The 15152-nt window shown below is 37.7% G+C and overlaps 1 protein-coding gene across 4 annotated transcripts in view; it reads right to left on the bottom strand.

Moving 5' to 3' along the window:
• LOC127455604 (grainyhead-like protein 1 homolog) overlaps window positions 1-4883 on the bottom strand; it is a 32805-nt gene extending 27922 nt beyond the window's left edge. For 2 of the 4 annotated variants that reach the window (XM_051723643.1, XM_051723645.1), the window contains exon 1: window positions 1302-1461. In XM_051723643.1, coding sequence (XP_051579603.1) covers window positions 1302-1321 — 20 coding nt within the window. In that variant the 5' untranslated portion in view covers window positions 1322-1461. Of the gene's footprint in view, window positions 1-72; window positions 1253-1301; window positions 1462-1498; window positions 1582-4836 lie in introns of those variants that run through there. The other 2 variants (XM_051723644.1, XM_051723646.1) reach the window with 2 other exon arrangements.
• Between the last annotated feature and the right edge of the window lie 10269 nt (window positions 4884-15152).

Below are 15152 nucleotides of genomic sequence, written 5' to 3'. Positions count from 1 at the left end.
AAAAGAGGCAACCAAGCGCAAAATTACTAATGATGCGTTTGTGGCCACATCCACCAAACTCCAAACACTAACCAAGAATAGTTTTTTCTTCTTCTTCTTCTTCTTCTCTTCAGGATTCACAGAGATACAGGGTCTCAAGTTGCTTGAGCTATGGTGACAGTCATCAACAAAGTTCTGTTTGGATGTTCTTGGAAATGAGTCCATGGCGTGAATTTACAAACAGGCAAATATTTTGGGTATATACTGTAGTCCAAGGTCGTTTTAATTACAGGTGAACCGACTGAAAGGTCGCATCAGATTTTAGCAAAGGCTTAAACACTGTTCCTGAGAGGGAATTGCCAACCCCTAAAGCAGGTGTACTGTTTTAATCAACACTGTTCCTCTTACAAAACGTGGTACTCAAAATTTAACCTGATTAATTATAAACTGATCTTTATTAATAGTGGTAAAATAACTGGGCAGCGCTCTGACACAGGTGCAGTAGCAACTGGGTGACTGGAGTTCGAGTCCCGTTTCGACGTCCTTTCGCGATCCTGATCCCAATCTTCTACACAGTCGTTTCATGTCTCTTTCCGCTATCCCATCTAATTGAGGTAAAAATTAAAAAAAATAAACCGTACCCTCACATTTCTTCTTCTTCTTCTTCTTTTATTTCTCTTTTTTTTTTTTTTTTTTTACGGCATGTAATTGAATCGGAAAATTTCAGCCAGCATGTGTCGTCAATTCTTACCATGCCAAAAATACACAGATGCTGGTTCAAGCCGTACCTACACAAGAAGCCTTCGCATAAAGCCTAAATAGGCTAATGCTTTAATGTTTAAAAACCCGAACTTTTATTTTCCCGTTCAGACGCGAAATTTATTACAGCGAAAGTTATAGAAAATGAATGCACAAAAATTAAATAATACAAAAGTAATAATAATAATAAATTAAAAATAACGCGCACGTCTGCCTAATAGAGTGCGGCGCTTGTAACTCGCACAGCAGGTGCAGGTACACCTGTGACCGGAGCAGGTCTGAACATGACAGGTGAACTGAAGTTCCCAGACAGCTCAACTGTGTAGCGGAATCAGCTTGTCTTGGTAAGTCACTATTTTCCAGAATTTCTCAGTCAAGCCGGAAAAAAAAAAAAAAAAAAAAAAAAAAGCTTCGTCAGTTTCAACGAATAAACCAACAACAACCAGCAATTTATGGATTAGGCTATTCAATATTTCAATTGTGGCATGCTTTTTCTGTGTCGGTTAGAGAGTGGATCATGCCAGAGTAACATAGAGTATATGGACCAACAGTGGTGAACTTACTTGTCATGCTCCTGTGACATCTCTTTTGGTCGAACTGGACTTTCTAGTTGGTACTGTAAATCCGATCCTTCTTCTTGTAAGGAGCAGCGTTTTCAGGATGGGATGAGGGCTGCGTAAGAATTGCCTGTATATGAGAACGGGTTTTGTTGGCTTTTCTCGATTTTTTGGATATACTGAGAATTTGGGGCCGGTTTTACCTGTGACAGGGCATTGGATTGGATTTCACCTGAAAGGAGGAGCTTAATATTCAATGACACTTGTTGCGTTGGTCCATCCATGTCTACAATAAAACAAAATAAAAAACAATCAGTCTGTAGCTGTTGGAATTGTGATGGAATTAACGGTGCGTGTTTTATCTAGGATTTTATGGATCCATAATAACAAAATAAATGTTTAATGAGTGATATATATATATATATATATATATGTGTGTGTGTGTGTGTGTGTGTGTGTGTGTGTGTGTGTGTGTGTGTGTGTGTGTGTATGTATGTATGTATTATTATTATTATTATTATTATTTAACTATTATATCCTATTCTAAATTAGACTACAGTGTTGTTTAAATGAAGTTTATATAAATTAAGCAGATATGCTTCTTTTAATCTAATAGCCTACAGGCAGTGTACAAGTTGTGTGAATCCCTTTTAAGTGATCTAACCATGTGGGCAATGTTGTACAATGGATTAAAAAAAAAATATGTGATGTAGATGTTGTATAAATATTTAAATTATGTGATGTAGATGTGATTTTTTAAATGTTTCAGCTGCTGATCTGTTCTGTTGCATGCTGAAATGTCGATCAGAAATAGCGGATTAAAACACTTGTTGATTTAGTGCAAGAGTTCTGCAGGAAACTACTGCGCTCAAATTAATGCGACTTTAAGATCAAATTCTAGCTACAGGCTACCGTTACCACGTGACAACACAGATACATGGATCAAACATGGACATTTGTTATTATTGTGCTGTCAAATTATTTTTCACGTTGTAAATCTTCTGCATCAGGTCGACCGCATTTCACAGGCCGTCTAAAGATTCCTGCGATTTGCATATCAATATTAGGTGTTACCGATACAGCGGTAAGTACCCTGAAAGTGTTAATGTACAATTTTTGTAAGGATAAGCCACATTGGGGAAAAAACAAAACTGTGAACACTCATTTTCTGGCCTTATAACTGTAAAGGATTTACTGAATCTCAGTTTAGAAAGTGGCCCAATTTACTTGTCTTCACTGTTAAACGTTCTAATAAATATATGTTAGGTCTACATGTTTGTCGTATTAAGCTACATAATTATAATGCTACATGTGAATTATGTTGCCTAAATGTTAAAGAGAAAGATGATATTAATTTTAAGTTTGTCTGATCACTGGGCAAATGACAACAGTAAACCTCTGAAACTGTTCGCTTGTTTATTTGCTAAACACTGATTTACACATGAAACTCCAAGGGTGTATTTGCATATAGTTTGACTTTAAAACAAGTGGTCTAAAACAGAATTGAGATGTAGCTATATTTTGCTTGCAATTGCAAAAAGTCAAGAAAGGAATTAAAATGTAAATCAACAAACTAGATGAAGCTCTAATTTTCACCTTTACTTTCAGTAAAGTTTATATATATATATATAGTAGTCAGAGTTCCCCGATTCAAGGATCAGTGTGTTCACAGTAAAACAGTAAAGTGGAGATAATGCTTAAAAAGATACATGTATAAGAAAATAAACAGCACCTCTCCTTAGCCAGAGACGGCTTTAGAGATAGCATCATTCAGTTTTCAGTTTATATCTGTAAACAAGGGCAAACTCTTAACCCCTTCCCCTGTCACACACCCACCCAACACACTTCTCTTCAGAGTCCTGCTTCAGTGTTTATTTGTCCCAACGCTGAGACTCCTGCTTGAGCAGGCAGAGTGTTTATATTTGCTTTCTTAGCCTTGAATGTATGCTGACTGCAAGAACTCATTAGAGACACTGACAACAGCTAATCATTGTTGTCACTGTTACAACCTAATTTAGTAATTTCTACTTGTTTTTTATTTTATTTTATTTTTTTATTTTTTTAACTAGGACTTGTGGAATGTATCAGCGTAAAATTCTTTAAATGCTCATTAAATATGTTTAAATATTTTTTTATCTCTATTTTATATATCTCTCTACTCTGCATGAAACATTAGAAAATGTGCGGTACCCATTTAAAGCAACTTCAAGTCTCCTAAATCACTGTGTTTAAACATGATACGTGATTGTACAGATGAAACTTGTGAGAGCTCACTTATTAGGGTTTATTATCTTGCTCATGGAAACACACAACCAAACTCACACCCAATGAAAAACACCCTACAAAACTATGCATTCATTTGAAACCCTTAAAACGCCTGGAGCAAAATGATGTATATGTTAGTTAAAATAGATCAGTATGACATCAAATGTTTAGCATTTATTTATCAATGTAGGAGACATTTAAAAATGTTGTATTAATCAATGTAGTAGCAATTGACAACATTTATCATGAGCTGCATTTTAAAACATATATGAAACCTGTAATCTGAGATAGAAAACTGTGTTTTATGGGGGATCAACAAGGAAGTAACAGCAGCTTGCATATTAATCAGGACCTTGATGAATAAGCCCTGTGTTAGACTGTAGACATTGAAAGCTCATTTACATGTATGACAAACAAATGATGTAAATTTCAGGGCATGCTTATTCATCCTGTTTTTTATCGGCAGTGAATATGTGGGACAGTACAGGTTAGGTACAATGGTTAAAGTAAAAAAAGTATTTACTTTAACCTAAGTCTTGTCCTTTCCATGTGGTCAAGTTATTTCTACAGTTTGCCTTTTTCCATACAGTAATAAGCTGAACCCAGTTTGATGACTGTATATAAAAAGTATTTTAGTATGAAATATTTATCAGATATTATGAATTATTTGTAAGATATTCTATTATATTCATTACCATATTCCTTAGAAATTTTCCTTGAGTCTATTTACAGTTCTCCCAGAATTTAATGTGATTCCTATCTATTTGCATTCTCTTTCTCTTTCTTTCAGTGTCAAGGTAATGACAGTTAGTCTTTTTTGCCAGCTCCACTCATATCTCTGTCTTAAGAGCACCAGGATGTCAAATAAGATGCAAATATAGACCACCTCTAAAACTTGCCAGGACTTATCCTGACATCAGTTTTAATGTATCTTATAAAGTGTAATGTTTTTCAGTATTTATCCAGGTACTGATGAAGTCATACAGATATTCATAACATCCAAGCCACATCCTATTTGCTCACACTATAACGGCTGCTCACCTCTTCGTTGCCATTAAACCAGTTACTGCCTTGAGACAAATGCAGAATGTTAAGTAAATATAGAAATACTAATGGATCTCAGTGATGTGCTGAAAATGACATGCCCGAATGACTAACTGCTTTAACTCTAACTGTGTTCCCAATAAACAGACCAGTGGTAAAGTTTGTTGGGATAAGCTTTGGTGTTTTGGAGAAACTTTTAGGAAGATCTTATCAAGGTGCCATGTGTGCTTACAGTGCAAACACAGCAACAGAGTGAGGGTACTGTGGGCCCATACGCTATCCCTCTATTTTTCATGTCTCCTTTCCTTTGAGGTCAGCAGAAAGGTCATGTGTTATGGGTCATCAGTGGATTGCTTGCTTCATGGATTCTGTAATTAAAAGGAAAGGTAAATTTAGTTCACACAAAAGTTAAAATTCTGTCACATTTACCCACCCTCATGTTGCTGCAAACCCGTATGACTTTCTTCTGAAATTTGGAAGAATGTTGATGCTGCTCTTTCCTATTCAATTCCATACAAAGGGTGTTTCTTAATGCTAAGAACGCAAAGAATGGATTTGCGTTCTTGTGAAAATTTGTCTTGTCTAACTACCTTACAAGAATGAACTTGGTAAGACAGGAGGACGTAGACCGTATCTCTGCGATTTTGAGATGTACTGTGATATGTAGATTTAACAACCTCATGTCTATTTCTTTTTTTTCTTTTCGGAAATGGATGATGATGTCGAACGAGTCAACAAGAACGTAAAAACGCATGATGGGCCCTATTTTAAGAGCACTAGCGTTAAGACAATGGGCATGGCCAGGAAGTTTTGGTATTTTCGCTATGTCTAGGCGCAAGTGAGTTTGGCAAAATTGCACATGCAAAGCACTAATGGGCTGCATCAAGTGCAATTTAATTCTGAGGTTCTTCTCCAGTTATTATATTGTCCATTCCCTGTCAAGAACCAGTGATTTAAACAAATACAGCACATTCATAAGAAGTTGGTAGTGTAAATGGACTGTATGCAATGAATTAGAAGAATAGAAATATGGACTTATGTTCTTTTGTGCATTAACTGCTTCCTTGTTGAATGTCTGGCATATTTCTAGTGAAATGCTCCCTGTATAAGCATTAAAAAATGAGGTTCTTGTCAGGATTTGGATTTACGTACAGTTAAATTGTAAAGAATGTAAGTAGCTTATTATTAATAATTTTCATTTACTGATACACAAATCCAGAGGTGCAAAATCCATATATGCAAGGTATGTAACGCATAGGGGCGCCATGTAAAGAGGTGCAGCAGCAGCTCAGCAAAGGGGCGCAATCGGCTCAACCAACTAAAATATTGTAAGGGGACGACAATCCTAAACCCCACCCTGCTCGACTGATTCAAGGGGTGTAAAGTTAGTGATGCATACCTATTTGAAAAGGGTAGTTGCGCCCCTGCACAAATCAAGACTAGTATTAACAGTGTATTGATTTTGAACATTTTTATCATTTTATTGAAACAAATGAATGAAACCAAGAATATTTCTAAATTCAAATGACACTTAAAACGAAAAGAAAACATAATTAAAATAATAAAGTGATAAATCCAAACATTTAACTTTCTCCAACTTCTTTCACTAGACCCTTTTTGCAGTGACTTAAAAATCACTCTACAACAACAGGTGGAAAAATGCCAATAAAAATGAGATCATAAATACAATTGTAAATATAAACATAATAATAATAATAGAAAAATAAATCATGACCTACCATAGTTTAACACAAATCTCATAAATATTTTTTTTTTTCATAAAATGGCTACAACAGTGACCGTCATGGACATAATTTGATGTTCCGCTGTATTTTCAGAGTTTTGACAAACTTTATTACCAACTGCTGGTGGAAACTTCAAAGAACTGAGTTTAGACTTTGCCCTGAAAACAGACCTGCTTTTGAAATGTCTTATTGCAATGACCTATTTCTCGGGAAAATAGCAAATTGCGCTTTGCGCCACTTTATTAACTTACAATAACACCCACAGTTTGTGCGCATAGATCATAGAGCACTTAGATTTAGCACTCTGTAACAAGGTAAAATGGAAAGGAGGAGGCGAGAGCATCAAAGTAATATTTAATTAAACAAAAACACACAAACATAAACACATACAGGGCAGCTGCCTGTAGCTCTCTCTCTCCCGAACTGTTGCCTCTGATGGCCTTTATCCCTCTCGTCTGCTCGATTAGCCTGATTATGTGCCGGGCGTGTGTCATCACGGCCCGGCCCCGCCCTCCTCCTTGCCACACTCCTCCCTCCTTTCCTTCAGGCCAGGGAGCCCCAGGCATGATGTACATTCCCCCCCCCCCCCTTCCAGGGCAAGGTCTTCCCTGCCTTCTCGAACCTGGGAGGGAGACAAGGGGAGGAAGAAAAAAAAAGAGAGGGAAAGGCCAACACAGAGCGACAGCGGGAGAGAGGAGAGAGAGAAAAAAAACGTACTCACCGGTTCTCTGATACGCCATAGCCTGGTCCTCGGTCACCCCTCCACCCTCTAGTGGATGACAGCCACTCCTCCCTGGGTGGATTGGAGGTAGTCCTCCGGCCCCTGGGGAACAGAACGCCCAGCCGCATTTTGGTGGATGGTAGGGGTCTCCTCCGCCCCTGGCAGCGATTCTCCCGCTCCAGGCGGTTGGCAGTGAGCCCCTCCCCGCTCGCAGATGGCGGTCCTCTATTTGACCCTGCCGCATTTTAGCGGCCGGTAGGGGTCTCCTCCGCCCCTGGCGGCAGCCCGACCACTGCAGGCGGTCAGTAAGGAGCCCCTCCTCCCCTCGCGGTCAGCGGTCGTTCCTCCACTTTCAGCTGGCCGGGCTCCTCTGTCCCCCAGCAGATGGCCGCAGCTGCTATTTTGGGGTGGATGGTAGTGGTGAGGACTCTACTACGGCGCATCCCTCCTCCTTCCCGGGCTTCGGCACCAACGTAACAAGGTAAAATGGAAAGGAGGAGGCGAGAACCAGACCAAGCATCAAAGTAATATTTAATTAAACAAAAACATACAAACATAAACACAAACAGAGCAGCTGCCTGTAGCTCTCTCTCTCCCGAACTGCAGCCTCCGGCAGCCTTTATCCCTCTCGTCGGCTTGATTAGCCTGATTAGGGGCCAGGCGTGCAACATCACAGCCCGGCCCCGCCCTCCTCCTTGCCACACACTCTAACAAAAATTGGATAAGACATAGTGCACAGTAGAAACACTTAGTGCTGCGCTTTGAGCGCTTACAAAAATAGAGCCCGATAACTCGCATTAAATGTGGTGTAAGCAATATTTTCATGGAATAGTGTGCAAAAAAATGTCTTACTCCCTGAAAGATATTAATGAGATAAGTGTCATGAGATATATCACCAGTCTCTGTGGTAGCTCTTGACTCTGGAAACAGCAAACAAAAATGTGCTGGTGGGCCACGGTTTGGCACTTTCTGCCTGCCAATAATTTTGTGCGTTGCCATAGTGTTGTTATTGCAGCAAATTATTGAGGCTTAATGCCATTTGTATGCCATAACAGTTGTCAGTTGAGAACTCTATTTTGCTGCTGTTGTTTTTGACAATTACTTCTGCTCAATGTCAGTCTAAAACTCATTTGAAGTGCAGGGTTTTGGAAAGAGGGTTGCATGGCTAATCCAACGAATCAGCTTGTGTAAATTCTAGAACGGCTAAAATCACTTACAACACCTTTAAGAAACAGCATAGGTTTGTCATATGCTACATTTTTATACACGTATGTTACCTTTAATATGAGCTAGCCTGATCACATAAAAAATACGTGACTGTGGCAACATTTCTGCAAAATGATATTACATTACATTGGTTGTAATGTAATGTCAACCTTATTTTTATAAGGTAGATAACCTGCAGTCAATTTTTAAAATTGGATTATTCACCTAAAAACTGGTTCACCTTTCCATTTGGCCTGCTTTTAAAATAAAATACAATAAAGTATTTATGAAATCCTCATAATCATCAACATAAATTTCCATAGGCAGTTTCAGTTTTATGTCACAACAGGCTAACATTGTATTTTTTACTAATGTTACTATATATCCAACTTGGTTTTGGCCAGTGGGTTGGTCCAACGAGTTAATTTGTTCAACAGTAGATAGTGGGATGTGTCCAGTTGTAAAGATGTTGCAAGACATCTGATTGGCTAGAGCTTGCAAGTGTCAAGATTAAAACTGACTATTTTTTCCACAGCAGTTTAACTCAGTTATTATTTTCTTTCCTTAAGCTTAGATTTCTTGAATTTTCTCTAGCTGTTGAAACAAGCAAGCTGAAACATGCTTGAACCACAGAGTAATGCTTCAGCACGCCCAGACACAAAGATATATGACATCATGTTCATTTGATATGCAGATATTTACAGTCTCATAAAATAATTCTCATAGGGTTAGAAGATAATGTTTGTCCCACAAACTGCATGAAACTGTCCCCCCAATCAAATTAATGACACAGTTTTGTTGAGAGCAGATCTTTTTTTCTTTTTTTTTTCTTACCAAGGAAACTGCAGAGTAAATTATTAAACTAAACATGCAGTCAGATTCTTACGGCTGTGTGGTTTGCTTTCAAGCATTGTTTTATAAGTACATACTGTATATTTTGCATATTAAATGTTAGCTCCAACAAAAAGCTTTTTTTGGTCCCTTCTAAACACATCCTACTCTCTCATATTGAAGCATGTTTGAGCCCAGAGGAAAATTTTATTGTGCAGAGGTTGTACTTTCACTTTTCAGGAGACCTAATTAAATTCTTTGTTATGTTTCAATAAAGTATCAACTTTGTCTCAGATGTTTCCTCTAAAATTTCTTAGGAAAAAATTTAAAATAGACACCAGTGGGACAATTGTTGATATACTGTACAGTAAGAGTAAAGAGTAAAATTAACGAGGTTCACATAGCTCACACTCAAAAAAATTTACATTGTTCAATTTACTTGATTAAAACTAAAGCAACACAATTCTAGAACAATTAGTCACAACTCCATTTCATTGTGTTCTATCCATTTAAATTTGTAAAACTGAATTTGACCTAATCCATTTGAGTTGGGACTACATTAATACTTTTTGGTGTGTTAATGTAGCGTTGATGAAACTGGGCAGGGCATTTCCATTTCCCAGCACGCTTTGTATGGGAATCCATAGGGAGAGTAAATGTTAAAATTCTGTGTTATTTTTTGTGTTTTTGTGCAAAATCAATATAAAGCATGATACTTGTTATTGTTTAATGTTTAATGTTTTGTTACGTTGAGATTTAGAAGAGTTTCTGTTATGTTGGAGTTTTGGGGATTACCTTTATGGTGAAGAGTGGAGCTTGAGCTAATGATGAGGAAGGGTAGATGTCGCACATGAAATCGATCATTCGCTTTATTAGGAAATGCTGTGCTAACCATAGTATAGTTACTAAACTACACTCTGTAGTGCTTCAAACCAGCATGTATTTAGCATGCTAACATTCTCTTTTACTAGTTAGTACATAAAGAAAAAAATAGATTTATTTGAGCTACACTGACACATCTATTTTTGTTGGGTTTAACCAATTCAATTAGGTTCTTTCTACACAAAGTATTTGTGTTGAGATTACATAGTAATTTTAAGTTAAGGAAACTAATTTCAAATATGAGGAACCACTGTCCACAACTGAATCAAGTTTAGCTAAAGATTATTTAGTGCAGATTATTTGGTTTTGGAAAGAGTTCATATTGTAATTTCTGACTTTTGATTGCTGGTTCTGGTATCCTGGAAAATCTTAACACAGTTTGTGATTTGATTGAAATCTCTTTTGAAACTCTAGAGGATGCACATGTAAGATTACTGGGGTCTTTTTCTAAACTCTCAAGAAGCATTTTTCCAGTCTCCATTTGCTTTCTATTTAATCTCATTGGTGTCAAGGAGAAACAATTGAAATATTAAAGAGATCTAATTTGTGATTTATCTTTCCTGTGTGAGAGGTATTGCAGTTTAGTTGTATTCACTTCTGCCAAAATTTGAACCTGTGAAACTAAGAGTAACATGACTGCAGCTTAGAGACACAAGCAAAACAAAAACATTTTAAACACTTAGTCATTGCCAACAGGCATATCCAAATCAACCCATCTCATCACCCCTTATACATAACTAAAACTAATATAATTCTGTTCCTGAGACCCAAAGAGAATTCCCCACTTTACTACTATGAAAACCTTTATTTATTTATTTATTTTGAATGTGTGGCCCATTAAAAATACAGATCAACCCAGTGATTTGGCAAATTTAAAAAAAAATCCAAACCTTTGAATGAGTAACAGTGATTACGGACACTCCTGTTTCAAGTTAGGTGAACTATTTGACAAATAGATATTTTGTCTTTCTTAACAGTAAACATTTAGAACACACTGGTAAATGCATAATGTGAATTATGATCAAAGTAATTAATGCAAACGAATAAAAAAAAATCACATATGGAGGTTCTGCTCCTGCTTTGACCATCATGAATGATCACCAGAAATTTGTTGTGACACTCTTGGGTTTGTTGTTTACCAGTTGATGGGTCCTTCACAGGAACTGTACTGTATTGCTGATGAACAAACCTTTCAGCATTCCATTTAGTTCAAACACACACCAAGATTAATAAAAAATCACTTGAACCTTTATGATTTTGAAAAGTTCATATCTACCCGGTTTCTTTGTTGGTTATTGCTGGTATGCCACTGTAGTGATGTCAGCAGGATTTGCAGTACCTGGGACAACCTTTACATACTGGTCCCCATTTAAAGGAATAGTTCAGCCAAAAATGAAAATTTGCTGAAAATTTACTCACCCTCAGGCCATCCAAGATGTATCTGAGTTTCTTTCTTTATCAAAACAGAATTTAAGATTTTTAGGATTTCATTTCAGGCCTCCTCTTTAAACAATGCAAGTGAATGTACTCCATTATTTGACGGTCCAAAATGCACATTTAGGGTGCATCAAAATAATCCACATGACTCCAGTTGACAAATAAAGTCCTTCTGAACGCAAACGATTGATTATTTTTAGAAACAAAACAATACTTATATACTTTTTAACTACAAATGTTCACTTCCGTACATCTCTGTGACGCGCGCTCATGAGAGGGATGACGTAAGTTCGTTGGTAAGGTCATGCGTGGAGAGGAGGCAGGAAGCGCGTCATTGTTTACAAGAGAAGGAGCGCTGTACAAAAGTTTAATTGTCTTTGCTGTAGAATTCTGTTTGTATAAGTGTATTGTTCAAAATGGTCGTTTGGTGTGTGTATCCTGGATGCTTCAACCTTCAGAAACCCCAAAGAAAATGCACGCCGGGAAAAATGTAAACTTTTCATCGATTGCCTATACATGATCATGAGCGATTGAAGCTCTGGCTTGTCGTGCAGATCCTGGATATCAGTATACCCCTCAGCTATGTGTGAAAACTCTGTCATATAGCCTATATATTTCTATATAGTAGCTATAGTAACAAACAAAACATGATACTTACTCTACTGATAGGGTGCCATTGGGTCCTTCTGGCCTCAGATGGTGCCTCCAGTTTATTCGTGGCAAACTGAAAAACACCTCTAAAACACTGGGGCTCAGTAATGATGGAAAACCATTATGTTTGGTAATGCAGCTAGGACTAGGAGTGTTCTCACCAGCTGCCTCGCTAATTGTTTCCAATGGTGGGATTGCTATGGTCCAATCGTGGCAGCACAGGCTCTCTGCCTCTGTTGGCATTGGTTGACATTTACTACATGTGCACCACCATGTCTCCATAAATCTCTGCCTTCTTGCTTTTTATAAATAAGATCTTAAATGATTTGTGAAGGCATTTAAGTGCCTTGACTAGCTCATTTTAACATGTCAGCAATATGCTGACTTACACCCTGGAACTGTGATGGAAACAGTGGAAGAGTTTGCTCTTCTCAACTTTGTTTTCATGTCATAAGACAGAGAGGTGTGGCACTAAGATGACACACACACACACACACACACACACACACACACCCCCACCCCTATGCATAGTTGATAGTCACAGTATACTAATGTGCAAACACACCACTATATTGGTTCCTAACACAACTCAAGAAAAGTTGTTCTCCATCCAAATTTCATCAGCCATAGTTTAAAGTGATCTCTGTGCAGGCCAAGAGATCAAGCATCAAGCGTTTCTCTTTCTTTCTTACTACACACACACACTGACCACTGCTTATAAAACTGCAAGGACTTTAAACAGTGACACTTGATGTTCAAATATACTGGGAGATAAGCTTGATATGGGCAGAGCCAGAAACAAGCAAGTTAACACATGAGTATGTCACACCCAGCGCTTTCCTCTTGAGACAATAGCATTTGAACATTCATAAGAGTGAAACACCATACTTCTATCTGTGGCCAATATAAAGGGTGAAGAACAGTATACGTTGTGAAGACTGAGATTAGGACCAGTAGAACAACCTCAAACTATAGAGGTTAAACATGCTCTTCCGCCATACCCGGTTAGCCCTCTTTTACAGTTCAAACAAGTTTTTCACCACAGAGATTTAATACCCATATTCATTTCCTCTCAAATACTCTCACATAAACATAGAGTCCAAAATTAACATCAAGCGGTAAATGCGAGAAAAATGCACTTTGGCGAGTAATAAAAAAAAAGTGATTTGCCACTAGGCAAGTAACTTTAACTTTAATCTCAACAATAAATGATTTAGGGCCTGGGTAGCTCAACGAGTATTGATGCTGATTACCACCCCTGGAGTCACGAGTTCAAATCCAGAGTGTGCTGAGTGACTCCAGCCAGGTCTCCTGAGCAACCAAATTGGACCGGTTGCTAGGGAGGGTAGAGTCACATGGGGTAACCTCCTCGTGGTCGCGATTAGTGGTTCTCGCTCTCAGTGGGGCACGTGGTAAATCGTGCATGGATCGCGGAGAGTAGCATGAGCCTCCGCATGCGGAGTCTCTGTGGTGTCATGCACAAAGAGACACGAGATAAGATGCGTGGATTGAGGCAACTGAGACTTGTCCTCTGCCACCTGGATTGGACCTACTAAGTAGTGGGAATTGGGCATTCCAAATTGGGAGAAAAGGGGATCAAAATGTATTAAAAATATAAATAAAATAAAAAACAATACATGATTTAAGTCTAATTGTAAGAAAGATGTTATGTGCACTACGACTGCTATGAGAGTATTTATCTTCAAGAGTTTAGACCGATAAAGATGTCTTTATATTCCTTCAGACTCGAGTTATACAAATGCAAGTATCTCCTGACCTCCTCACACAAGCGCTTTTGACGTGACACAAGCGTTCTTGAAGTTTTAGACCCTAGACACACATCTGACCTTATAAAGAAAGCTTCATCATTCCATCACCTTAGGAGAGTACACGTTACGTAGGATAAATTCACTTCTCTAGACTACAAGGCAACCACCAATCCTCATAACACCAGTGATATTAAGACCTTATTATCCCACAATTCTGAGAGTGAGAGATACTGAGAGAGAGAGAGAGAGAGAGAAAGAGACAGTTATACACAAAGAAAGACAAAAAGAAAAAAAAATGCTTCACAGATAGACAGATGGAAAGACAACCAGTCAGATAGACCTTAAGCAGTGTCATGGAAGTAACATTTACTCTCTGCTCCTGTAAAGAATTGGGCAGGTAGGAACAGGCAGGTTTCACTTGATTCCAAGCCAAACGCCATTATACACTGAACTGATTACAGTCACCTCAGTCCTGTACACACATCTATCTCCTGTTACAATCCTTTTGCCTCCCATGTTAGTGTGACAGCATTCAACTGTCGAAGAAGCACTGAAAAAAAAAAACACTCTCTTATACAAAGCTTTTTTAGAAAGCTGCTAACCACTCATTTACCTTAATAATAATGGGGCAAAGAGCGGCCATGGCAAGTAATTTAAAACATTCGCTTTTTTCCCCTCAAGCTTAAAAGGATGACAAATCAGTACAACTACTTTCTTTAATACACAATTTTAATAAGTATTTTACCTAAAAAAACCAAAAACATTTGGTCTAGTCTGAGACCTCTAGTGAAAATGCTTCTGTTTTGCATTTTACTAATTTAATACCAATTTTATATTATGAGCATAACAATTTGAGTGGAAGGTTGAACTGAAAAATTATGATGAATTTCAGAACTTTGTAGTATTTGATATATCCCCATTTTGCTTTAATGACGGCATGTATTCGAGCTGACGTAGACTCTACAAGTTTGTGCAAAACCTGATGATCCATGTTATCCCAGCAAGATTTGAGTCTGTTCCAAAGAGCATGTTGTGTGCTTCAATGGAAGCAAGGAAATATAACCTTTGTACAAAGTTAACATGGTGAATGTCACAAATTTGCTTATTTCATTAGGTACTTAGAAATAGAGCCGAATTTTAAATATTTCTTTTTCATTTTCTTTGTTTTACATTTTTCAAAATCGTAAAATGTTCTGTTTATTTCCAGGTTTAAATTTGTTTTGAATCCCAGTTTTGAATTCCATATTCAGAAAACTGTTTTGAAAACAAAATTTATTTTTGCAAATCCAATTGGTGGTGCTAGTGT

The sequence above is a fragment of the Myxocyprinus asiaticus genome, chromosome 17 (assembly GCF_019703515.2).
Source record: "Myxocyprinus asiaticus isolate MX2 ecotype Aquarium Trade chromosome 17, UBuf_Myxa_2, whole genome shotgun sequence".
NCBI lineage: Eukaryota > Metazoa > Chordata > Actinopteri > Cypriniformes > Catostomidae > Myxocyprinus > Myxocyprinus asiaticus.
Note: the sequence above shows the minus strand (reverse complement) of the source record. Positions and strands in the feature narration are given on the sequence as shown.